The sequence below is a fragment of the Rhinopithecus roxellana genome, chromosome 15 (assembly GCF_007565055.1).
Source record: "Rhinopithecus roxellana isolate Shanxi Qingling chromosome 15, ASM756505v1, whole genome shotgun sequence".
Lineage (NCBI taxonomy): Eukaryota > Metazoa > Chordata > Mammalia > Primates > Cercopithecidae > Rhinopithecus > Rhinopithecus roxellana.
In genome coordinates this window covers 92,410,741-92,436,752 of record NC_044563.1, presented here as the reverse complement: position 1 = coordinate 92,436,752, position 26,012 = coordinate 92,410,741, and the positions used below count along the sequence as shown (strand labels likewise).

At 47.1% G+C, this 26,012-nt stretch overlaps 1 protein-coding gene across 1 annotated transcript in view; it reads right to left on the bottom strand.

The window, feature by feature from the left end:
• PARVA (parvin alpha) overlaps positions 1-26,012 on the bottom strand; it is a 168,738-nt gene that overhangs the window by 7,919 nt on the left and 134,807 nt on the right. The window contains exons 6-12 of the mRNA XM_010371322.2: positions 23,264-23,379; positions 19,053-19,111; positions 16,100-16,119; positions 14,479-14,540; positions 13,772-13,840; positions 10,162-10,263; positions 9,353-9,425 (exon numbers count right to left, since the gene is read on the bottom strand). Coding sequence (XP_010369624.1) covers positions 9,353-9,425; positions 10,162-10,263; positions 13,772-13,840; positions 14,479-14,540; positions 16,100-16,119; positions 19,053-19,111; positions 23,264-23,379 — 501 coding nt within the window. The remainder of the gene's footprint in view (positions 1-9,352; positions 9,426-10,161; positions 10,264-13,771; positions 13,841-14,478; positions 14,541-16,099; positions 16,120-19,052; positions 19,112-23,263; positions 23,380-26,012) is intronic.

The window sequence follows — 26,012 nt, the reverse complement described above, 5'->3', positions numbered from 1 at the left end:
CTCTAATCCTCCCATCCTCCCTCCTTTCCTCTGATCCTCCCATCCTCCTTCCCTCCCTCTATTCCTTCCTTCTTTCTTTCCTCCCCCCAGATCTTCCTATCCTCCCTCTTTGCCTTCCTTCCTTTGCAATAGGAGCTTTCCAGGTACAGAAGTGGGCAAAGAATTCCATGTGGAAAGTTTAGTGTATCTTACTAAACCCAGCTATGCTGGAGAATTCCCAATAGGCTAGCATGGCTAGAGAGGTTGGGGTGTGCGGGGCTGGATCCTGAAAGGCCTTGAATTCCAAGTTACGGAGCTTGCATGATTTTGTAGGCTAGAGGCTGGAAACTGGTAGCTGGCAGGCTAGCTATGACTCACTGACACATTTTGCTTAGCCCTTCCTCCCTCCATCCATTTACTGGTCACCACTTTCTCTGTTCGTCTAACCCTCTGCTGACTCCTCTACCTTCCTCCCTCCCCCAAGAAGACCCCCTCTCTGCTCTTGTCCCTTTGCTGTCACTCTCTTAGAGAGCCAACTTTTGAAGAATGGGAGAAGAGAAAACAAAAAAATGGAACTCTGTCTACTATTGAGGAATGCATACTTAGATAATAAAATTATAAAGAAAAAAAAAAGCAAAACCTTGATGATTGGACTCAGAATAGTGGTTACCTTTAGGGAGAAGGGAGAGGTTAGGTTCAAAAAGGATGCAGGGCAAGTTGGAGGGAGCTCTCGGGAGCCAGCATGACTCTTTTCTTTGACGTGGGTGGTGGCTGCGTGGTGGCTCACTTGGTAAAAGTTCACTAACCTGTACGTTTATGTTTCATGCGCCTTTCTGTATATGTGATATTTTTCAAAATAAAAATGATTAAAAAACAATTGTATGGGAGGTCAGATGAAGTAGGTGATTAAGAGAAGGTAATATATGCTCTGGGACTCAAAGATGGGAGAAATTACACTAAATCATTGGGAAAGAAGGTGTGGGGGAAGGTGTCAGGATTCTAGCAATTCTCTGGTCAATACCCACAGGAATCCTGCAAGAGTAGGCAGAGTGGGGAGCCAGGGGCTCCCAGGTCTTAGCCTTGGGACTTTAAAAAAAAAAGATTCTATTTTTTATTTCAATAGCTTTTGGGGTACAGTGGTTTTCTGTTACATGAATGAACTATATAGCAGTGAATTCTGAGATTTCAGTGCACCCATCACCCAAGTACTGCACATTGTACCTAACATGTATTAGTTTCTTTATCCCTGTCCCCGCTCCTGCCTGCACCATTCTTAGTCTCTAAAGTCCATTCTATCACTCTGTATTTAGCCTTGGGATTTTTGCAACTGGGACTGCCACAGCCTGGCATGCTTAGGCCCCAAGCTCCAGGCCTAGAGCCCAGGGCCCAGGGTCCCTCCTGCCTGCTCCTTCCAGGCCTTATCCTGGTTATAGACCAACCCTGCTCCACCCTGGCTGGGCCCAAGGTCTCCTACTGATAGACTAGGGGCTTCCAGAGACCCCTGGCATGGCCTGGAGCTCACAGTGGCCATTTCTGCTCCCATGGTGGTTCATCACATATCTGACCCTCCACCTGGGGCCCTGGCCTGAGGCTGAGCCCTGCTACCCTGCCTTGCTCATGCTGAGCCAGGAGTCCCACCCTGAATCACCTTCTGCCAGATGGAATTCTGTGCCCTCTAGGCTGATTCCTGTCCTCCCCTGACTGCTTGGTGTTGAGTGTTTCTTAAATTCCGCTCAAGTCAAATATTAGGAAGTTACTCCAGGGAGGAACTGCTAGAAAGGCAGAGAGGGGTAAAGTTGAGCTTGCCAAGGGAGTAGGTATAAAGGGGAAGATAAAGTGGGTTTGGAGCCACTGCAACAGGCTCCTAATGAGCTCCCTTTGCCCTCTCCAATCCACTCTACCTACTGGAGCCAGACCTCCAGGTCTCCAGGTATGGCTGTGCCTCCAGGTATGGCCACCAGGTATGGCTGTGCAGGATGTGCACTGCACAACTCCAAGGCACATCATTCACACTTTCAGGTCACCACTGTCATGGACTGCAAGGTAAACAGAGCTCCTTGGAGCTGTGTAGCTCCCAGCTTGTATGGCCATACAACTATTTCACTTAGAAGGTCCAAAATCCTAAATCATGGCTTTGTAAGGCGTAACCTGACCCGACCTGCCTACCTTCCCACTCTCATTTGGTGCCACACTCCCTCCCTCACTATGTATCACGGTCACTGTGGCTTCCTTTCACTACCCTCCCCATGGGCCATGCTGTTACAATATCTAGATCACTCTTCCCAAATAGCTGGCTCTGAGTCCTCCTGCAGACCTCAGCTCAAAGCACAGGTTCCTGAAGGGAGGCCTTCCTGACCCCGGCCTGGGTGCAGGGGTCCCGTTTTATGTTCTCAAAGCTCCCACATGCTTCCTTCATAGCACTCACTCCAGGTGTCAATCAGTGACTTGTATGCTTATTGATTAATATCTGCCTCTGCCCTGGACTGTAGGTTCCTTGAACACAGAGAACACGGACCCTCCAAGGATATTAACAGATCCATGAATGAATGGTTGCCCAGTGTCTTGGAAGCCAAGGAAAAAAATTCTGGAGAGGGCAGACAAGAGGGCCACGTGCTCCCAAGAGGGTGAGGAGGTTAAGGACTGAAAAGAGTTCCCAGGGGACACAGGCCCAGGAGGTGACTTGGGAGAGAGCAAGGCCAAGAGCAGGTGGAGGTAAAGTGTTAACAACAGCATGGGCAGATCAGAAGAGGCATGAGCGTGGGTCACAAAGGAGGAATTTGGGGGCCTGATGAAGGACAGATACCGATGGCAGCAGGGGTATTTGTTTTCCCTTCTGAAAGATGGGTGAGTTCTGAGGTTGCTAGAAAATGTCCAATATGGCAGAATGTTTTAAACTGGCCATTTTAATGGTTACTAAGTGACATTTTTATGTTCACAAAAGTTTGAAGTCCATCTCTACTACAGCTGTGTGATCCTGGCAGTCACTTAAATTCTCTGAATCAGTTTTCTCACTGGTAAAATTGGGCAATACCTTTATGAAAAACACCCAGAATATATTAAGCGTCCCCTAAATGGTAGTTTTCCTTCTGTTTTCCCATCTTTGCCCACTAGCAGAGCTGCTGTGTACAGCCGTGCGGTCTGTGCATTGCACAATGCCTGCACCATTCACATGGACTAAGCCCTGCTCCTTGGAAATGTGAGTTGCTTCTTCACCACCTTCACCACTAACGCCAACAGATGGGCTGGGTGAATAGGGGAGACAGCAGTCAGAGATACTGCTTATCACCTGTTCTTATCAAGAAAGCTAAGACCTGGGCCCCCAGGTAGTCCCAGGCAGACTAGCAAGCCAGCAGGAGACTGGACTATCTCAGTCAGGAGAAGGGCTGTGGATTCCTGGGAATATATTGTAACTCCATGCCATATAAACAGAGCCACTTCAAAGCCCTGATCTCATAAATTGTGTGATTAGCAACTCAGTTCAGTTCTGATAGCCTCTGTGTGCTGGCCCAGGGCCCCTCTCTGGAGGCAGACGGCCAGGACTATGGGGCTCCTGGTCAGATACACCAGAACGGAGGCTGTCTGGCAGCCTGAGGCCAAGGAAGAGGCGGCTGTAGAGATAAAACAGCTTCTGGCCAAGGGGAAAGGGCTCATCGTTTGCTCCTCCCACCCAGAGGTATTGGTAACTCTTTCCATCAGGAGAGGACCATCCAAAATGAGTTCATGATTCTCTAAAGGATGCAGAGGCCAAAGGAAGGAGAGGAACTCTTCCCAGCAGAAACGTTTTGCACAAAGGGACAAGGCCCTCTGTGGCCATTTGTGACACCACAGTTTCCTTCATCCCAAGGCACTGCTGAAGGCCCTTCTCTGAAGCTTTCCCCCGGGGTCTCTGAATCCCTTGACCGAGGTGGGAGGCCCTTGCTGGCTCAGGGCTGGCAGCTGGTGGGGGCTGGAATCAGGTGGCCAGTAGGTGGTTACTTATGCTCTAGCCCCCAGCCAATTTCCCAGCGCCTCTGTCTCATCCTGCCTCACATCTCTGCCTGCTCTCTATTCCCCACTGGGGCAGGATCCGTGCTGTACAGATGCTCCTTTTGGTGCTCCTACTGCCCTATCTAGTGGTAGTTTGCCATTTGCTTTATTTATTTTTAAAAACTTTTAAGTCATTAAATTTTTTTTTTTTTTTCCCCGAGACAGAGTCTCGCTCTGTCGCCCAGGCTGGAGTGCAGTGGCCGGATCTCAGCTCACTGCAAGCTCCGCCTCCCGGGTTTACGCCATTCTCCTGCCTCAGCCTCCCGAGTAGCTGGGACTACAGGCGCCCACCACCTCGTCCGGCTAGTGTTTTGTATTTTTCAGTAGAGACGGGGTTTCACTGTGTTACCCAGGATGGTCTCAATCTCCTGACCTCGTGATCCGCCCGTCTCGGCCTCCCAAAGTGTTGGGATTACAGGCGTGAGCCACCGCGCCCGGCCTAAATTTTTTTTAAAAATATGACATACATCCAGAAAAAAACCCATGCAACACATATGTACTGTTTTAAATATTTGAAAATGAACTCCTGCCCATGTCAAAAATAGAACATTGTCAGTACCCTAGGAGGATCCCGTCCCCTTCTACATTCCCTTTCTCATTCCCCAAATATAACTACTGTGCTGATGCTTACGATTACTTCCTTGCTTTTCTTACCAGTCCTAGCATCAACATATGTGCCCTTGAACAGTAGATTCGAAAGTTGCCTCTTTTTATATTTCATAGGATTCATCTATGCTGTTGCATGAGCTGTCTGTTTTTTAACAGTTTTACTGAGGTATAGCTATAATTATCTAACTATAATTCTATAATTATTCAAGAATAAAGCTTCTTGGCCGGGCAGGGTGGCTCACGTCTGTAATCCCAGCACTTTGGGAGGCAGGAGGATCACCTGAGGTCAGGAGTTCAAGACCAGCCTGGCCAACATGGCAAAACCCCATCTCTAATAAAAATACAAAAATTAGCTGGGTGTGATGGTGGCAGCCTGTAATCCCAGCTACTTGGGAGGCTGAGGTAGGAGAATCTCATGAACCTGGGAGGGGAATTCCAGTGAGCCAAGACTGTGCCATTGCACTCCAGCCTGGAGAGTGAAACTCCGTCTCAAAAAAAAAAAAAAAAAAAAAAAAAGAATAAAGCTCCTTGATTTGTTGTCTACCTCTGGTAGATTTTTGGTGCTTCAAAATCATTGTTTTTGATCATTTTGTCCAGTTTTACACTTACTCTTTAGCAGAGAATAGTCACTGATCTCTTCATGCTACAGTAACTAGAAGTTCCTCCCCTGACTTCTGGGTTCAGTCTTTTTATTGTCATGGTTGTATTATAATCCGTGATATGAATATGTTCCAATTTATGTAGCCAGTCTACTGGGATGTACACTCCAGCCTATGCTATCACAGGTATTCTTGGGCTTGTCTCCTGGTGTATGGACATGCATACCTATGAGTGGAATTGCTAGGTCAAGGAGTATGCTAACTTCCTATTACTGCTGTAGTAAATTAGCACACATTTGGTGGCCTAAAAACAACACAAATTTATTATCTCTGAATTCTAGAAATCAAAAGCCCCAAATCCGTCTCACTGAGATAAAATCACAGTGTCAGCACAGCTGCATTTTTTTCTGGAGGCTCTAATGGAGATCCTTACACTTGTTCTTTCCAAGTGGGGGATGGAATAAGTTAGGTGGCCATAAGGCAGTTACTCGTGTTCTAACCCTCTGGGGTTGCTTGCATTCTCTGGCTTAGGGCCCTCTTCCATCCCCAAAGCCAGCAATGGTTGGGTGAGCCTTTCTTATGCTACATCACCCTCACACTTCTGCCTCCCTCTTCCACTTATAATAAGGATCCCTGTGATGACATTGGGACCACCTAGATAATGTCATCATCTCAAGCCCCTAAATTTAATAACATCTGCAAAGTCCCTTTTGCCACGTAAGATAACACATGAACAGGTACTGAGGATTAGGGCCTGGATGTCCAGGGCTGGGGACCACATTATTTTGGCAGGTGGTGTCTACCACATTATTTTACAGCGTATTACAAATCTTCAACTATGTTAGATGAGAACAAACTGTTTTCTACTTTCAGCTAAATAAGGACTGAATAAAAACAAAATGGTTCTAGCAATTTAGAACACCAGCAGTTTCTGTTGCTCCACATCCTTGCTAACACTTGGTATGATAAGAGTTTTAAATGTTGGCTTCTGTACACTATCTCCTAGGGGAATGGGGGAGTTGAACATTTTCCATATTATCAGCCACTGACCAAGTCTTCCCTGAATGAAGTGATCACCTGGAACTAAGCTGCCATCACCTGCTTGTTTTTTCAGCATTGCTTGCCATCTAGTCCCAGGTATGAGACTCCTTACATTTTATTTTGTTTATTTTATTTTATTTATTTATTTATTTATTTTTGAGACGGAGTCTCGCTCTGTCGCCCAGGCTGGAGTACAGTGGCTGGATCTCAGCTCACTGCAAGCTCCGCCTCCCGGGTTTACGCCATTCTCCTGCCTCAGCCTCCCGAGTAGCTGGGACTACAGGCGCCCACCACCTCGCCTGGCCAGTTTTTGTTTTTGTATTTTTTAGTAGAGACGGGGTTTCACCGTGTTAGCCAGGATGGTCTCGATCTCCTGACCTCGTGATCCACGCGTCTCGGCCTCCCAAAGTGCTGGGATTACAGGCTTGAGCCACCGCGCCCGGCCAGAGACTCCTTACATTTTAGATATTCAGTCCTACAGACTTCAACCCTGCCTGGTACTAGATGTCTTCTGAGTCCCTGCCTGCCTGTTATTCTGGAGTCTTAACCATAATTGATGATGAGTCTACTTGAAGGGTGATAACAGGGTGGACATGTGCATTTGAAGACATGTGGCACAATGCCCTAAATAAAAAGCTGCCAGCTGCATGACAATATTTCTTTTTCTTTCCTTTGAGACAGGGTCTCACTTTGTTGCCCAGGCTGGAGTGCAGTGGTGCCATCTCGGCTCACTGCAACTTCTGCCTCCCAGGCTCAAGCGATCCCTTCCACCTCAGCCTCCTGAGGTGGAAAATTAGTCACCACACCTGGCTAATTTTTTTGTATTTTTTGTACAGATGGGGTCTCACTATGTTGCCCAGGCTGGTCTCAAATTCCTGAGCTCAAGCTATCTGCCCACCTTGGCCTCCCAAAGTGTTAAGATTACAGGTGTGAGCTTCCACACCTGGCCATTATTTCAAGTGCTCCACTGGTTATGAACTTGATGCTAACCCTTGGCTTACACTAACTGAGGTACTAAACGATCATGAAGCCTGGGCAGCAAGTCATCTCAGATACCAACCCAGTTTCTAGGGGATTTCAAGGCACAACAGAGCTTTAAGTGTTAAACAGCACAGTGGAGAATGCATTTTCCTGACCTTAAAAACATTTTGCCATGAAAAATGCCTCCATCACAACCAGTTTGATTTTGAAATGCCCTCAAAGAATTACCCACATTGGCACCCTTTGAAATGTCTACGTTGTTTACTTCCAAATCTCACTTTCCAGGTAGAAGCATAAAAGGCAGAGGGAATGCTGGGATTCACTTCTCACAAAGCATAATTTCATAAAATGCTATCTCCATTCCCCTTTACGTACTGGAAATTTGCAGCATGGGCATAATGCCCTGTGTCATAACGAATAAAACATGTGTTTTTCCATCCACATCGGTCAGTTAGTTTCATATTCAGCAACTTAATAATTGCATAAAAATATCACCTATATTCCAAAATATTCCTATAGATTGATTTATATTGGGAAAATTATCTGTTCCAAGGGAAAGAAATATCCCAATTCTAAAATATCAGAAGTACTTCCAATCTGTAACCAGGAAGTTTCATATTAAGCAGTTCAAGAAAATGGAAGCAAAATGATAGCCGGAACGTTCCCACTGTGTCTGTCCTCCCAGAAGCAGGGCGCTCATCATCTGCCCACAGAACAAGAAGAGTCCATTCCTAATGCCATTAGGAAGGCTGGAGTGGCCTTGCCAAAGAGAGAGCCCCAGGGGTACACCAGCCTTGCCAGAGGTCCTCCCCCGGTTCTCAGTTGACCAGGAGCTTAGGACAAGGTGGTAATAAATGAGAACAGGAGTTGACCTTTGTTGGCCAGAGTCAATAGATAACAAGTCTGGAAGGAGTCATGAGACAGGGTCCTCATTCTTCTGCAGGGGGGACTTTTGCTCACGCTGTCATTCTGTCTGGCATGCACATACTTCTCTCCCAGTCTCCATACACCAAAGCCCTACCTGGTCCTTATGGTTTAGCCCCACTGTCACCATCTCCATCAAAGTGTTCCTCCCCCAAGACAGAAGTGGTATCACCTCCTCAGTCCTCACAGCCTCTTCCTTGTACCTCTTTCGTAACAGTTCCCATGACTATCATTTCATTTTGCTAACTGGCTGCAACTTGTCTCTTCCCTGGTTGGCTGCACATGCCTTGAGGTTCAGGAAAGTCTTACCCCTCTCGTTATATCATGATCTACAGGGTCTCAAGCCCACTAGACCAGGGCATGGCCCCCACTAGGGTTTGGATAGAGGAGTTCAGAGCAGAGGCAGCAAGGGGGCATGAAAGCCCACCATCCCTACTCATCCACTTGCCTGTAAACTACCAGAAAAGTGCAAGCAACCTTTTGCCACAAATGGCATTCTCAATGTTCCCAGGGGACATATGCAGATTATCTGCAACACAGTGGTGACTCGCCAGCTCTGGTGAAATGGAATACTTTAGTCAATAAGGGGCAGAAAGCGAACATCTGTACCAAGAAGACTGCTAAGAGAAGTGTGCCTCCTCTGCTCACGAATGCATGTGTGCACTCCTAGCATGAGTATGCAAGGGCTGCAGGAGCACTTGTTCCTTCTGCATTTCCCCCCAGTCTTATATCTACAACCCAAACCCCACAAATCATGCCCTGTCCTCAGGCAGAGTCTGAGCAGGCAGAGCTCCGCATCTGTCAGATAGAAGTAGTTCTGCTCAGCCCAGAACTGTCTGCACTGCACCTTCACCCCGACTTGCAGAGACACAGCTCTTTGGCAGGTCAGCACCCTGTGCAGGGACAGAAAAACCTGGAAATTGGGCACAGGACAGTTCCTGCAGCAGCTCTTCTGCTCGGGCCCTGATCCCCGCAATCCCATGCATGGCATGTGTGGGATTTTAGATTCTTTTCTTCCCCTGGCTGTGCAGCTGGCAGCTCACAAAGGGTCTCTGGGACTGAGCAGCTGTACCGAGTCCCACCTTCCCCAGCAATGAAGACTTCAGAAAATGCTTCCCTCTGCTACAAAATCTGAGTACCCATGTGCTGGGAGAGGGTCTTTGTTGTCACAAACCCAGGAAAGAGCAAAGTACCTTCTGGTCGCGGTTTTGGCTTTTCCAACCCTCCGTCTTGCATGAGTTCAAAGGCAAAGGAGACATTCAAGACCTGGCAAGAGAGATGCAGACAGCATGTACCATTGCACACCCAGGAGCCCCGGGACCTGGCTCTGGGAAGTAAAGGAGGCCAGCACTGTAGCCAGAGGGGCAGAGGCTGAACTAATTTCAAGAAGAAATATGGCTACCAAAATGGGCAGACCACCTGGAGCGTGAGCTAGCTGATCCTAGCTTGCTGTTGGAGAAGCACTCCTGGAGAAGCACAAAACTCCCTTCATATCCTACTGTGTTCCTGTGTAAACTGCCAGGACTTCAAACTGGGGGTGTCAGTGCACATGTTTGGAAGAATCAGATGGCAGGACACGTTCAACAGGCAGAGCAGGCTTTCTGCTGTGGACAAAATGCCTTTGTATAGTGAGCAGGATGTGGCAGCCTACGAGAGGCCATCAGAACCAGGCTAAGCATGAGCTCAGGTCTGACCAGCTTCACAGTCACTTTCCTTGTCACCTCTGGGGAAACAGGAGGCTGGGCTGGGACACTTGACAGGAACACCGGGCAGGGGACCAGGGCCAGACTTCAGGGGAAGGGAAAGGCAGTCAGGGATGCCCAGTGGTCTGCAGGTAGCTCCTTCCTAGCTCAGCTCTTATAATGGGCCCCACCTCCAGGCACTGAAGACCTTGGGCACAGGGGAGGCTTCTGCCTTTTTTCTGGATAGCCCCAGCGTGGGTGTGGGCAGATGAGTCGGGGGATGTGGGTTAGGGGGCCTCCCTGATGTCCCTTCTCCTTACCTTCTGTTCAAAGCTGTCTGGGGTCAGGAAGAAGCTGTGCAGGGGCACAAAGTAGCCCTCCAGGAGCCCCATGAGCAGCACCAGGTACACCCCATCTGCAAACTGGAGGAAGAGCCTGGTGATGCACTGGCCCCTAAGCCTCCCAGCCAATCCCTATCCAGGAGGCCCATCAATGTCTGTGCTATGCTACCTGAAGCCTACCACCCCAGGCAGGCTGCTAGCTGGGGGGTAGGGGCAGTGGCCCGAGACAAGGAGGTCTGCTCTGCCCCACGTCTGGCTGGCCCAGCAGAGGAGCCACAAGCCCAGGCCCTGATCTCAGCTGACCCAGCATTTACTGAACAGAGGCTGTGTACCAACTCCTGGTCTAGGCATGGGGACCAGAGCGTGGGGGATCAGTGTGGCTCCTGCCCTGGAGGAGTGCACAGTCTAATAGGGAAACTGGTGTGGGGACAAGGCACAGCTGCTCTGATGGAAGGAAGCTCGCTGGCCTGAGTGAGGTTGAAAGGTCGCCCATAAGCACTGAAAGCATCAGAGGAGTCTTCTGGCAGGACGGCGCCTGAGTGGAGAGCTGAGGATGAGCAGGATTGGCTAGAGTGGGGCAGAGGCAGGAGGGAGAGGCGATGTCCAAGGTGAATGGCATGAGGCTCCTGGGGTGATCTATGCTTTCTGAACAGAGAAAGGACTAGTGTCACACAGGCCTGGGCATTCTTCTTTCTCCCATCTCTCTTCAGTATTACAGCAGCAGAGTGCAGCTGTTATGAATGTGGGCTCTGGGGCCAGGTCTCCCCAGTGCAAATTCCAGCTCTCTCACCTACTAGCTATGTGCCTTGGGCAAGTTATGTCACTTCTCTGTACTCATATGTCTTATCTGTGAAATGGGGATGGTAATAGTATAGTATCTACGTCACAGAGTTATCGTGAAGACTAAGCCAGTTAATATGCAGAGAGGGCCTGTAAACTGCTGGGCATGTAGCATTGAATAAATATTAAATATTGCTATTACTGTCTGGGAAAACAACAAAGCAGTCAGGACATGACTTACTGGCTCTTCCTGGCAAAAGCAGAACTATCTGCTGAGGGCCCTGGCAAGAGGCTTGCAGCCCGGTCCCTTCCTAGGCAGAAGAGGCCAGAATGGTTGGGAAACCAGGCCCAAGGGACAGGAGAGTCTCTCGGCTAAGTGTGGAGGCTGCTGGTCTTCTGCTCAGGGCTGGGTGAAGTGAGCATATGCTGAGCACTCAGGACAGGCTTGTGGAGGCCATGGAGGCCAGGGATGATGGACCTTTGGAGGAGCAGTGGTTCCAGGTGTGGGGGATGGGCTAGCAAAGACATAGAGGTCAGATGCACATCCGACATTCTAGAACCCTTTCAAAGGAGGCTGGGCCACCAAATATTTATAAGTGTAAATAGCTACTAGGGTTCACAGAGGCCAAATTTCTTGGAATCACCTTAGGAACCCAGAGTCTGCTCAGAGAGCTTTCCAGGTAACCAGCTGGCTGGCCTGTGGCTCAGCCTTCATTAAGGGCATAAGACCCTGAGCTTGGGCTTGCCTTAAAGGCAGCTCCTGGCCAAGTGTGGTGGCTCATGCCTGTAATCGCAGCACTTTGGGAGGCTGAGGCGGGCGGATCACTTGAGCTCAGGAGTTCAAGACTAGCCTGGGCAACATGGTGAAACCCTGTCTCTACTAAAAATACAAAAAATTTAACCGGTTATGGTGGTACATGTCTTCAGTCCCAGCTGCTCAGAAGACTGGGGTGGGAGGATCACCTGAGCCTGGGAAGTTGAGGATGCAGTAAGCTGTAATCGTGCCACTGTACTTTAGCCTGCACGATGGGAGTAAGACCCTGTCTCAAAAACAAAAGGGTAGTTCCTCCTAGCTTCCATCCATCAGGCCTACAACTCAGGTGGGAACAGCCTGAGCATGACTCCCCCTAGGTGGACATGGGAGAGCAGACCCCAGAGTCTGTCAAAATCAAGGCTCTTCTGGTGGGAGCTGAGCTTTATTCGAGCTGTAGTGAGGAGGAGTTAGGAGTAAAAGAATCCAATCTGTGAGCTCAGGGGTGACCTTGGGTTAGGGTTGGGGTCATTCACAGCTCTGAATGCCAGGCTTAGACTGCTCCTCACCTCCCATGGCTGGTTCCACTAACTTGGTAGGAATAGCAGATAAAACTGCAGAAACCCAAAGTGCTTGGCAGTGACCTCTGTCATAGCACTCCCTGCCCTTTAAAAACGAGCTAATCATTCCAGGGCCCATTCTAGCTCACTAAAGGAAGCGTCACTTTTCCAGAACATTCCTTACTTCCTACAAGAGTATATGAAGCTCATTTCACACAGTCTAGACACACTCAGGTGGAGCTCAGCAACAGACTGGCATTTGCCTTTAAAATAAAAGGAGGTACCCAGATGATTGAAAGAGAAGCACAAGGCAGAAGGTCACCAAGAATGAAAGGAGGTGGGGAAACAGGATTCATCTCACTCAAAGTATCTCCCCAATAAAGATTAGTTAAGTATAAAGAGGGGAAAAATAACTTTATAATAGAGAAATCCGGTGAATACCACCCTAACCAAATAATGGGCTAATGGACAGAGTGCCTCCTCCTGGGATGCGGCAGGAAGAACACAGCCTTCCTTGGGGAGTGCTGTTAATGAAAATGATGACCTGAATCTAATATGCAGGGAAAAGACAGTCTATAAACCAGCTGGCCTGAACGCTTCAACAAGTGTCAACGCCACGACAAGAAAGGCCAAGGAGTTGTTCTATGTTAAAAAGAGACTAAAGAGACGTGACAAGTAAATGCAGCATGTGAGCAAACTGGACAAGTGGCAAAATCTAAAGTGTCTTTTCCAACCACATGATGTTGCCATTTTAGTAGGTTAAAAACAGTCGGTTGGTCGCGATGGCTCATGCGGATAATCCCGGCACTTGGGGAGGCCAAGGTGGGTGGATCACCTGAGGTCAGAAGTTCGAGACCAGCCTGACCAACACGGTGAAATCTCATCTCTACTAAATACAAAAAATTAGCTGAGCATGGTGGCGCATGCCTGTAATCCCAGCTACTTGAGAGGCTGAGGCAGGAGAATCGCTTGAACCTGGGAGGCAGAGGTTGCAGTGAGCCAAGATCTTGCCACTGCACTCCAGCCTGGGCAACAAGAGCAAAACTCTATCTCAAAAAACAAAATAAAACAAAACAAAAAACAAAAAAAAGTCGAATGTCAGCAATTTCATATGATTCAATCTAAACAGATTAATGTATTGTATTATGTTAAAACAGGCCTGTCGTTGATAACCGTATTGTGGCTATCTAAGAGAATGTGCTTGTTCTTGAGAGACGTATGCTCAAGCATTTAGGGGTGCAGAGAAAGGTGTGGCCAAATACTAACAATCGGTGCATCCAGGTGAAGGGTATATGAGTATTCATTCTTGTAACTTTTCACAATAAAAATTGGGAAAAAAATCCACAGAGATTCAGTCCACCCCTCAGAGTAGGACAGATTCCCATGCCCTCATCCCCCGCAGCTGGGAAAGCCCTCCTGGCCATGTGTGGTGGACCACTTGGAACAGGGGCTGTAGGGCAGGGCCCTGCCTCCACCTGTGCTGGGGTCTGTCACCCACCTGGGTTTCCAGTTCTGTGACCTCCAGGTTCAGTTTATTCAGGTGCTTGTTCACGAAAGTGATGAGTGTCTAAAAGAGAAGCAAAGCAGCCCCAGAGCTGGGGATTTGCACTGGTGCAGGAGCCCGCGGCTGCCCCGGAACTCCCATGAGGGTGAGGGCGAGGGTGAGGGTGAGGGTGAAAGCACTGGGATCAGGCCCAGCCAAGAGCCCCGGACCCAGAAGGTCTCTCTGCAAAGGCCCTTGAGTGCACAGGGAGGGCCACAGGCTCTAGGTCTTGCAGTCCCATACAACTCAGGGTGTGTAAGGAACAAGGAGGTCCCAAGAGGCAGAATGACAGGTGGAGTGTCTGAGTGGGGAACTGAGATAAAAGGATTCCACTGGGTCTCTCCATCCTGTCCTTTCTTCGGCACAGGTGCTTAGGCCAGGGAGACAGGGAATTCTGTGAGGAGCGGGGAGGACTGGGATTGCTGGGGTTAGCCTGGGTGGGAAGACAGGCTGCTCATGCTGATGGAGAGGAAAAAGCCTGGGTGCAACATTCAGTAAGGAACAGACAGGTACATGGATGACAAGGGGGAAAGCCGTGTGTGTGCAGAGATTAGGTGATGCCACCAGTTCCGGCAGGAAGCTCCCGAGCTGCAGGGATGGGTTTTCCCAATGCCCTGCTGCATCTCGCTTCCCTCTCTCTGTCCTAGACACCCCTTTCCCACCTTTTTCACCACATTCAGCTTGTCTGGGGCGTGGTCGAACAAGGTGTCAAAGGCATCACGTTCTGAAAAAGAGGGAAACACAACATGGAGCCCAAGAGCCGGTTCCTCGCAGGGAAGCTCACCTCGGGCCCCAGAGCCACATGCCTCTCAAGGTCACAAGGTCAACGACCGATGGGAAGCCTCTGGGGTATAGACTGCTGGGAACTCTGGAATGTGATTTGGGGCTAAGATTTGGGGGGATTCTCACCCTGGGAGCCTGTGTCTGTGTCCATGCACAAGTACATTATTGGGTTGGGGCAGACTCAGGGCTCTCTTAGGCAGTGTGACCCGGGATTACTCATTTCCCTTCACTGTGTTCCATTATACCCTGATTCATTATACCCTGATTCAGCGATTGTTCAGGTGTTTCTGAACCTCAGTAGAGGGGGAATGTTATCCAAATATTAAATCATTTCACCCCCCAATTTTCAAAAACAGGAGACCCATGACAAACAAGCTGGCAGAGGGCACAGAGAAGAGGGCTGGGAGCCAGGGAGCTCCAGGATGGGATATGAGCTCTTCCTCTTAAGTGATCTAGGCCACTTCAACTCTTTGTGCCTTAGTTTCCTCTTCTATAGAATGTTATTTTAAAAATAACCCTCCCTTAGATTTGTCATGAGGATGAAGGGTGAGAACAAGCATGCGCGTGCTCTGTAAACTCTGACATGGTCTCCTGAAGGGAATAATTTTTAGCATGGTTATTTCAAAATATGACCCACAGTAAATATCAGGATCATAGAAAATAGCAAAGCCATGCTCCCTGCAGGGATTCTCCTTGCTGCAGCCTCTATGTTAGGAGCTGCGATGAGGGAAGGAAGAGAAGACAGTCTCTAGAAGGACAGAGTGGGGAGAGGGGACAGTCCCTGTGTTCGTGCATGTCTTCCTTTATTTGCACGAGACAATTAGTGCAAAACTGCCCTGAAAATGCCCAGGACCCATCCAGAAGCCTTGGGCAAGCTAATGAATCTTTCTGGGCTCCAGGTCTCTCATCTCTAAAATGAGGATAATTACAGTAAATATTTCAGTGGGATGTTACAAGCATTAGATGATTTAACATCTAGAAATATTTTAGCATACTTCCTAGGACATAGTAAATGCTCAAAACCTTTTTTTTCTAAGGACACTTTTGGTTCCCTTTATGAATATTATATCGGTTTATCCATCTGCACACCTATCATTCACTAAATAAGCACTTGCAAGTAGTGTACTGGAAAGAAAAATAAACTTGGAGTTAAGTGCTGGATAAATCAAGATCATAATCTCCTCCCTCACCCTTGGGCTGTGGGGTCCCAGGGGGTATAATCGTGGCTTCATATGTTTACTGTGAACAACAATAGCTACAAAAGTGCTTCATAAATGGCAAGGTCAATGGCCTGATAAATTTCAAGACGACTGCGCAGGTGTGGGTAGTCTTCTTCCCACCAGTAAGCTGTCCCTCCCAACCCAACTGGCCATGTCACCCAGGCTGGTGCAGACATATATCCAGGTGGCAAGCTGAGGGCCTGTTCTTCCCAGCTGCTGCAGAATTAACTAAAGCCCCAGTGCAGCCACCAGTGCCAGGGGACATTCTTATGCGACTTACCATGCCTCCCGGAAAGAGCCCTGGAGGAAAAAGAGGAAAAAAATAGTGTGACTGTTTTCTTGTCCCTTATAAGAGGCCAATCCTCTGAAAGGACACTCCATCATTGCTGGAAGCCCACCCCATGCTGCCTGCCACCCACCTGCCCTTGGTTGAGGAACTCAAAAAGCCTCCTTCCATTGACATTTTATTCTGCACGGCCTCCAATTATTGAGACTTTACCACATTACCACCCATTTTTTCCCCGTTACACGGATATAGTGGTGTAATGCAAAATCTGGCACAGTGATGCCCAAAGGATTACTTTTTGCCTTAAATAAAATCATATTATTGCTTGCAGTTAAAGAATATCGGACTCAGGGGGCTGAAGATTTCCAACCAGAAAATCTTAGAATTCTTACGAGTGAGCTCAGGCAACCCCTCAATGTAGAATTTTACTGCCTAGGTTGCTGTGGGCAGGTCAGCTTTGTCTCTCTCCTGTCCATTCTGTAGTACCCACCAAGATGCACCTGCCATTGACCCAGGGTAGGTTTTCTCAAAGAGTGCAGGAACTGGAACCACACTCATAGCAGAGAAGCAGCATAGTATCAAGAGCACAAGCTTTAAAGACAGATCATTGAGGTTCAAATTGCACTGAGTGATTGAGTGACTTTTTTTGCTGTGTGACTGATATGGTTTGGCTGTGTCCCTACCCAAATCTCAACCTGAACTGTATCTCCCAGAATTTCCACGTGTTGTGGGAGGGACCTAGGGGGAAGTGTTGGGGTCCGCGTGTTTGTCTTGTCTTGTGTTGTCCTGTGTGTTCATTCCTTTGTTTAGGAAACACGCGGACCCCAACAGGAAGTAATTGAATCATGAAAAGACTAATTGAAACTGGTCTTTCCCATGCTATTCTCGTGATAATGAATAATTCTCATGAGATCTGATGGGTTTATATCAGGGTTTCCTCTTTTGCTTCTTCCTCATTTTCTCTTGCCACCACCATGTAAGAAGAGCCTTTTGCCTCCTGCCATGTTTCTGAGGCCTCTCCAGCCACGTGGAACTGTAAGTCCAATTAAACCCTTTTTCATTCCCAGTTTCAGGTATGTCTTTATCAGCAGCATGAAAACAAACTCATACAGTGACCTTGGGCAAGCTAATGAACCTTTCTGGGCACCAGGTCTCTCATCTCTAAAAGGAAGATAATTATGGTAAATACTTCAATCGGATGTTGTGATTATTAAATGATTTAATATCTAGAAATATTGTAGCATAATTCCTAGTATGTAGTAAATGTTGAAAACACTTTTTTCCAAATACACTTTTGGTTCTCATAATGATTATTATATTGGTTTATCCATCTGCACACCTGTCACCCACTAAGTGAGCACGTGCAAGCAGTGCACTGGAAAGAAGAATGAACTTGGAGTTAAGTGCTGGATAAACCAAGGGCACAGTCTCCTTCCTCACCCTTGGGCTGTAGGGTTTTAGTGGGTGTAATCATGGCTTCATGTGTTTACTATGAACATCAATAGATAGGAAAGTGCCCCAGAAATTGTACTGTGTTGTCATTATTAGGACATTGCATCCATGTTTATGTCTTTGGGGCAGAGAGAGGGGCCATAGAAAGCATAACATGCATCCGAGAGATTGTTCAATAATCTGAAACTTCACACTCCCTGGTTCCGGAGTTTCTCCCAGGCCATGCTCCTCTCTGCTCTGTCGTCTTCTTTCCCAGAGGTGAAATAGTGGGCACAGGCAAGCCCAGCATGGGGGAGGGGTGGTGGGCGGTGGGACAGTGAGGAATTCTCCTTTCCCAGCAGGCCTGGCTCCTCCCATCCCTCACAGAACCAAGGCCAAGGTATGCCCTATAGATCAGCTGACCCTTCGGCTACCAAGACTGGCCTCTGAGGTGATACGGAGGCTGCTTGATGGGGTCTCCATCGGCCATAAACACGGCATCTTGGGAAAGGCCACCCTACATCTCTTGCCCCTAGTCTTGGCCTGGAATGCCCACGCGTCTTAGTCCTTGTTAAGCCATGTACACAATGTGATCTAGATGGGCAGTGCCCTGGACTCCTGTAGCAGCCATGGCTGTGGAGAGGGCGGAAACCTCCTAGAGACTGGATGGGCTTGGGAGTTAAGGGTCAGTTGTGCTGGAGAAAAGCTGGAACAGCAGCTTCAGAGGGCAAAGGAACGAAGTCACAGCTGTGACCACAATAAATCCTCTCTACCTCTCTGGGTGGGGAAACTGAGGTCAGAGAGGTTAAGGGATTTGAACTCAAGTTGGGTTGGCTTTGCAGCCTCTGCTCTTTGCACTATGCTGCTCTTGTTGAAGGGGGCCTCAGAGAAAAGTCTGGGGAGCAGGGGTGCTGAAAGCTAACTGCCTGGCTTTGCATGGGCCAGGGCTCAGTTCTTGTGATCACAAACTTACCTCACACTATCCATTTTTTTCTGCTTGAGGACAAAACTCCTGTTCCCCAGGGCAAACTTTTGATAGGTTCTAATATCCCAATTTCTAAAAATAAATGGGGAAAAAAACCACCCTAAACCAAAAGACAACTCTAAGGCAGACAGGCTTTCTGGGTCATGGCACGTGACCAAATAAATCGATTCAAAAAAGGAAGAAAAACGTCCTTTTGAAGGTTAACAATTTAAATTCAACCCAGTGTTTATGGCATGACGATTTCATGCTGGGTTGGCTTTTTTTGGGCACACTTTTTCCTGGAGTGGCACAAAATTAGAATTTTTCAATCACTGCTAATTCCCTCTCCCCACTTCCCCACCCAAGTTTGTACCTTAAGCATTGAGAGGCATGTTTTGAATGCATGGAAAAGGCTAAACTATAATCATTGGCTGAAGTCTAATCCCTCCTGCAATCCCAATAAATGAAAACTAAATATCAGCAAATGGATGAATTTCGGAGAAACATCTGTGTTCCATTACAGAATCGCTGGCAACAATGGTGTTGACATACTCTGTGTTACCAGTTATTTCCTCTTGGATTTGCCGAGACTGGAGGATTCCTTCTCGTTTCTGAAATGGGGGTGGGGAAAGGGGTTGGGAGGAGAAGAGAAAACTATGCTTTAGAAAAATACAGAAACACTGATGAGCATTCCTGACATTGAGTAAGTTACTGGTGTTTAAGAAATGTACCCGAGATAAGATAATGCTGGAAGTGAAAGGAGGTCCTGATTTTCTGGGACTGGACTGAACCATTAGGACGCAAGTGCAATTAGTGTTTAGTCCAAACAAGTAGGCTGTTTCTTGGATGGTGAATCTTTCCTTTCTTTATTGGAAGACATTCTGCTGGAAGCAAACTGTTTGCCTCCTGGAGTAATCCACAATAAACCAAATGGAAATGAAGGCCAGGGTGTGTCTGCCCTCCAGCTGGGGCCACAGAGGGAAGCTGAGAAACACATTTAACTGGGGGGCTGGGTGGAGGAACTGAGGCCAACTCAGCGAATTCAGACTAGAGAGAGAGGGTTTTTTTTTTTTCCTTAACTGATAAGTATGGGAGCTTTTAAATAAGGAGTACAGTTGTCACTCAGGTAACTAAGCTTATTCTCTGAGACAAGGTTAAGTATGTTAGAAACTCATCCGTCCATCCATCCATCCGACCATCTGTCCATCCGTCCATCCGTCCATCCATCCATCATCTGTCCACCCTTTTCCCATCAACTTATCCTCTTTCTTGTTTAGTTCATTAATCAGTGCCTTCTGTGTACAAGGTCCTGTGCTGGAGTTAGAACAAATACTATGGAGTATATGATATAGTTTCTGCCCTTGAAGAGCTTAGAGTCAATCGAGGTAGATGAAGCAGACACCTGAATGGTTTCCCCAAAACAGTCCTGGTTTATTCCCCTGATGTCCCAGCATATTAGTAAGATTTGCTTTCATCTCAAAAGTGTCATGAATAATAGATTACGTGGTCACCCTCTGCAGAAAGTCCTGAACGCAGGCCAGGAGCAAGCACTTTTAGCTAGAAATAGTCAGAGAAACCTTCCAAGTGGAGGGGGCGCTGGAGCTGGACACTGAGAAGGGGTTATTTCAATGGGAGGAATGGCCCCAGCCAAGAGGCAGAGGCAGGATGCACAAATGTGTTCCAGAGGCCATCTGGGGGAGGGCAGCCGCCACCAGTTGGGGCAGCTCTGGGTGCCAGTTTGGAGGGTTTAAATAGCACTGTGTGGGCATGGGAGCAGATGAAGGAGGTAATGTTGGGGTGCAGGAAGACTTTCTGATGGGTGTGAGGTGGGAGATTCATCCTACTAGGTCCCTCTACCACCAGCACCAGACACCTGGAGGATGCTGTGACTGAGCAAGCATTGACAAAGCAAATGCACCCTCCTCAAGGCTGAGATGAGTGTGAAGAAGGAAGGAGCCTCTGAACATGGGTGGCTCACCTGAGCCCTGCCTTCTCGAGCCTCCTGCCCAAAGTTCCACAAACAGCCACAGAACCCAGCGTCCTTGCAAAATACTTTTACAGAAGAAAGGAAAAGCTGGATAAGGCCAAGAATCTATCTGGCTTAGATTAAGAATGGACTGATCAAAACAAAAAAAGGAGGTAAAAGAAAAAAAAAATCAATCATTTAAAGAGGACCAGGTGAAGATAAATCAGGACTTCTTTCCACATGCAGTTTCAACACAGGCAATGTTTTCATGTGGGGCTAATGGAATCTGTGTCCTTGTCCTGCACGGCCATTCAGAGATAAAACCTCACCTCCAACTTTATGCAAAATTAAATGCTTCTGCATAGAATGGAAAAGAAATCTGGGTTAAATAACCCCTCACACAGCATCCTGATTCACCTCCACCCATTATTTGTTCCCTAAAGAGTTCTCCCTGTGGTTCAGTCTGTGACTCACCACCAATTCTGAGTCTTGCTTCTGTGCCTGTTCAACTTGATAAAGCAGAAACACCCCATAAAACCTGACGTGCATTAATGCCATTTTATGGAACATGTCCTCTTTTCTCCCTCATGCTAACAAAACAGCCTACAGGAGAAATTAAACCGACAACAGCCTTCTGATGGCCTATAATTGAGCTCAAAATAAGGCAGGAGACAAGGCTTGCAATGACCACTGTTTCAAAACAGAAGCGCCCTCTCTCCTGCTCACATTTTCAGTCGTTGCTCAGTCTGTAGTAATTCCAACAGGCAGATTTTATTATTTCTGTTAGAGGCTGTTTATTTTAGCAGATAAGAAAAGTCTTAAGATGTTCGACAAATTTATGCACAAAGAACTGGACTGGATTTGTCACAAAAGAGAAGATGAAGGGCAATTTAAATAAAAGTATTTATCTCCTCTAGTGATAAGAGCGCTAGTATAAATGAATATAACAACAGTATGTTTACTTATGAAAATAATTTTTAAAAATTTCAATGTTAGTGATATATGGTCACTTTTAAAGTTCTCTTCCATGAACTGTTCCAGGAACCATGATTAAAAAAAAAAAAAAAGACTATATTTTCCAGAGCAGTCTGAGGTTCACAGCAAAATTGAGAGGAAGGTACAGAGATTTCCTATATATTCCCTGCCCTGACATATACATGGCCTCACCCATTTTCAACATCCTACATCAGAATGATACACTTTTAACAACTGATGAGCTTATAATTGATAACGGTTGTCACTATCACCCAAAGTCTATAGTTGACATTAGGGTTCACTCTTGGTGCTGTCCATTCTATCGGTTTTGACAAATGTACAGTGACATGTAACTAAAACTCTCTGTGCTCCCACCTATGGGGACCATGTTCACCTATTCATCCCTGCCTCCCTAATTGTACTTTTTAAAAACATAAAGAATTGTATTCACACATTACTGATTGGTAAAAATAACACGATAGAGATGACCTGGACTCACTTAGGAAGATGCTTGAACCAGAGTACTCTGAGTTGGCCACATATCCATAGCAGACACAAAATGCTTAGTGCCATGTTTGATACAACTGAAGAGCTCAATAACAAGGACAATTAGGATCTTTTGGCCAGTGGCAGTCAGTATCTGAGCCACACACGTTCCCATTTTCTATGAGCCCTCTCTGCTTCTTATTTGTAGTCCTACCTCCTCAGCAGGCAGGGCTGAGGTGTCATATTCCTGTTATACCTTCTTGATGCTTAGTGGAGTTAAGCACTCAGAGGTGTGGAAGAAACAGTCTTTCATTGGGGGATAACTGATCAGTCGATTAGGAGGACCATTTCCTCCTCTCCTCTCGTTGACAGCTGATCCCTGAAAGTTCAACTCAAAGGCCTTTTGTCTTGGAAACTGGCCTGATCTGATTGGGCGAAGTCTACCAGCCCTCAAGGCTTTTTCTCACCAAGGGATGGCAGAGCCACTGTTATCATTCCCTATTCCAGAGCCTGGATGGCCAGGGAGCTGCTTAGATGGAGCACTCTCCCTCGCTGCATGTTTATTTGGAAAAGAACAGAAACAAGCAAACAAAAGGATGACCTTTTGCTAAATGGGTATAAAGTTGGAAAATAAAATTGAATTTGGGTATTTAATGGGGTTAGGAGCAGAGTGAGATAGTCACAGGGAGAGAGCACACCCTCATTGTGGAAATTACACAGCCATATGTGAATGGAAATTCCATCCAACAATCTGGAAAAGATGACTTGAGATCCCAGCTGTGCTTCTGTGGGTGGGTGAAAAGTGGCAGTGCTTTCAATACAGACATGGCCAGTTAGGGTCTCTCTCAAACACATGCATATGTACACACACACTCCCTTATATGCACAGATATCTTTCTCCCCATACCTAAGTATCATTTGTTTAACCAAAATAGTATGGTTCTCCATGATTTGCAGGGCACCTGTACACTCCTGTACACACACACACACACACACACTTTCCTCCTGACCCCATGACACACAGCACACATACATACCACACACCCTCAACTACACGTTACACAGAAAACTTACAGACAAAAACACATAAACCATAGGCACATACCCCACACAAAGCTATCTATACACAAGCACATGCTCTTCCATCTTGTGTACACTTACCAGGGGAAGCCAACACACAACAGAAAGCTCACTCAGTGCCTCCCAATATACTGCACACCCAGGCTCACTCAGCCTTCATGCAGCCATCCTTCTAATGATCTACTCGACGCACCACAGGAACTCCACCTCCACGACTCTTTAAAGACACAGATGTTTGTAGTGTTATCTGTCTTACCTGGACCACAACCACTTGGATGGAAACATGATCTGGGAGTCGAATTGGTGCCCGGAAATACTGAGACAGAGCAACGAGCAGGTGTAAGATGGCCACCAGGCTCTTGGCATGAACAGCTGAAATGAAAGAAGATTGAAAAATTATAGTATCTTCTAGGTTCTAGGCAATATAAGCAGATGTTCAAAGTGTAGCAGTACCCCCACTGACAGAGTTTGGATATTTGTCCCTGCCCAAATCTCATGCTGAAATGTAATCCCCAGTGTTGGAGGTGGAGCCTGGTGGGAGGTATTTGGATGGTGGGGGTGGATCCCTCATGAATGGCTTAGTGCCATCCCCTCGGTGATAAGTACACTCAGTGCTCTCACATGTGATTTGGTGGTTGAAAAGTATATGGCACCTTCCCACCGCCCACTCTCTCTCTTGCTCCTGCTTTTGGCATATTGAAGTGCCTGTTCCCACTTTGCCTTCTGCCATGAGTAACAGGTCCCTGAGGCCTCCCTAGAAGCCACTGTAGATGCTGGCCAATTAAACCTCTTTTATTTATAAATTACCCAGCCTCACGCCTTTCTTAATGGCAATACATGAGCAGCCTAATATATCCACCCAATGTCCCTTTATACCATGCCTGAGGGTCAGGGGACACCTGTGGTCATCACAAGCCTCACTCTGGGCCCCCTCAAATCTTTCTTACTTTTGAAGCAGGGTCTTGCTCTGTTGCTTAGGCTGGAGTACAGTGGCACAATCCTAGCTCACTGCAGCCTTGAACTCCTAGGCTCAAGCAATCCTCCCGCCTTGGCCTTTGTGGAGTAGCTGGGACTACAGGGATGTGCCGCCATGCCTGGCCCCCTCAGTTCTTTGCCAGGTCCCATGGGGCTCCTTCTTGGGTCTATTATTGCCACATTTCCAATGTAGCACCTCTCTAATCCCAGGTTCCCATCAGGACCCTGACAACTGCTGAGTTCTGAGCTCAGATCAGCTCTCGCCCAGTCCCATGTCCCTGCCCACTCCACTCCAATCACCATAAGCATGTCTGCTCTGCACTCCTTCTCCCTTCCCACTTAACCATGAACTTTGGATTATCACTACTACGCTTGTCTCAAGATTGTACACAAAGCATGCCCTTAATAAATAAACTCTGAATCAGGAACACTAGGTCTCTTCCTTGGTTCAGGGTTTTAAGATCCTTGGAAGAAGGCATGAGAGAGACATTCAAAGGGCTATGTTACTTGCGTGAGTGTCACTATGGTCACTGTAGGCAATGCCCTTTAAGGAGCAGCTGGGATGGGATGTTACTGGGCCAGGGCGCTGCCAAAGCTGCTGAGTCATGTTAAAGTCAAGCCATTTACACCAGAGAAGGCTGGGTCACACTGGGTTGTAGTTTTCTCACTAGATGAGGAGAAAAAGACTCAGTGAGGTGCACAGAGGGTCAGGCAGACTGGAGCCTTTATAATCTACCATTTATTTACTGGCTACATGGCCTTGGGTAGGGTAGGCCACCGAAGGCCTCTGAGCCTTAATTTGCTCATATTTACAAATGGAGGTAACAGAACCTACGTGGACGTACAGGTTGTAATGATCTCCCCCCCCCCCCCCCCGCAAAAAATGAAAAGAGTTACACTGGAGTGGATAGTCTTAATTTTTTTCCTATTTCAAAATATTCTTCAGAATAAAAATCTGCCATCTTTTCAATTAAAACAAATTCTAGCCACTGTTGAACATTTGTGCGCCCCTATCATTCCTGCCTCTCAACATGTCTCCTGGGAGTTTTCTCTCTGATGCTCCTGGAACACAGCACGTGCCCAAGGATGGCTGATATTTTTTTATTATGCCTTATGTGAAATTACCTGGCACCTAGGCAACTAAAACATGCCAGCTTTCTTCCCTTTCTTTCTCATCAAAGGGAAGATTCACCAGATATTTTGCCTGCCTTCACAGTCCTACCAGCTTCACGGCTCTTCATTACAGGGGGCATTTAAGGGAATAACAAAAAAATGCCTATTTTGTGTACTTTGCATGCACTAGGCCCATTATTAAGATGTCATTCTGTCTTCCCTGGGATCAGTGAGTCTGCTTTAGCAGAAGCTTTGAGAAATCACCAAGAAAAGAGAATGATTCAGACATTCCTTTGTAACTCATTAGGGTTTCTTGTTATCACTGCTACTTCAAAGAAGGTTTTCTACTGATTATGAACAGCAGCTCACCATCACCACAAACAGAAGCTGAACTGCTCTGAACTCCTAGCCTTCCAGAAGGTTTCCATTTTGGGCTTTCGGGCCTTGTTAGCTAAGTTTTACCCAGACTTACAGCCTCAAACAAAGATCCTGATGTGGCACTGACCCACTGTGACCCACTGACATGGTGTGGTCACCATCAGAGGCCAATCCAGGTTTGCTCTAATGATCAGAACTACCGGCCCACTACCTGGCGTCAGTGAGGGTTGTAAGAACATTTGCTACCCCTCTCCCCTTTAATGGCAAAATATAATGCTAGAAAAGTTGTGATCAAACAAGTTGTTCTTATCCCCTGGTGACATTGTACACCATCTCCACTGTCTTGGTGAGCAACGCAGAGCTATATCGTAAGCATCATATAGACGTCAGACTCTTTAATGAATGCTCTATCCTCCTGGGATTTTTTCAGAAAGAAAGAGTCTATAGTCTCACACACATACATACTACACTACGTGTACTAAGATGTTACTGTGTAATATACTATAATTTTTTAAAACCCTGGAAAACACTATGTCCAA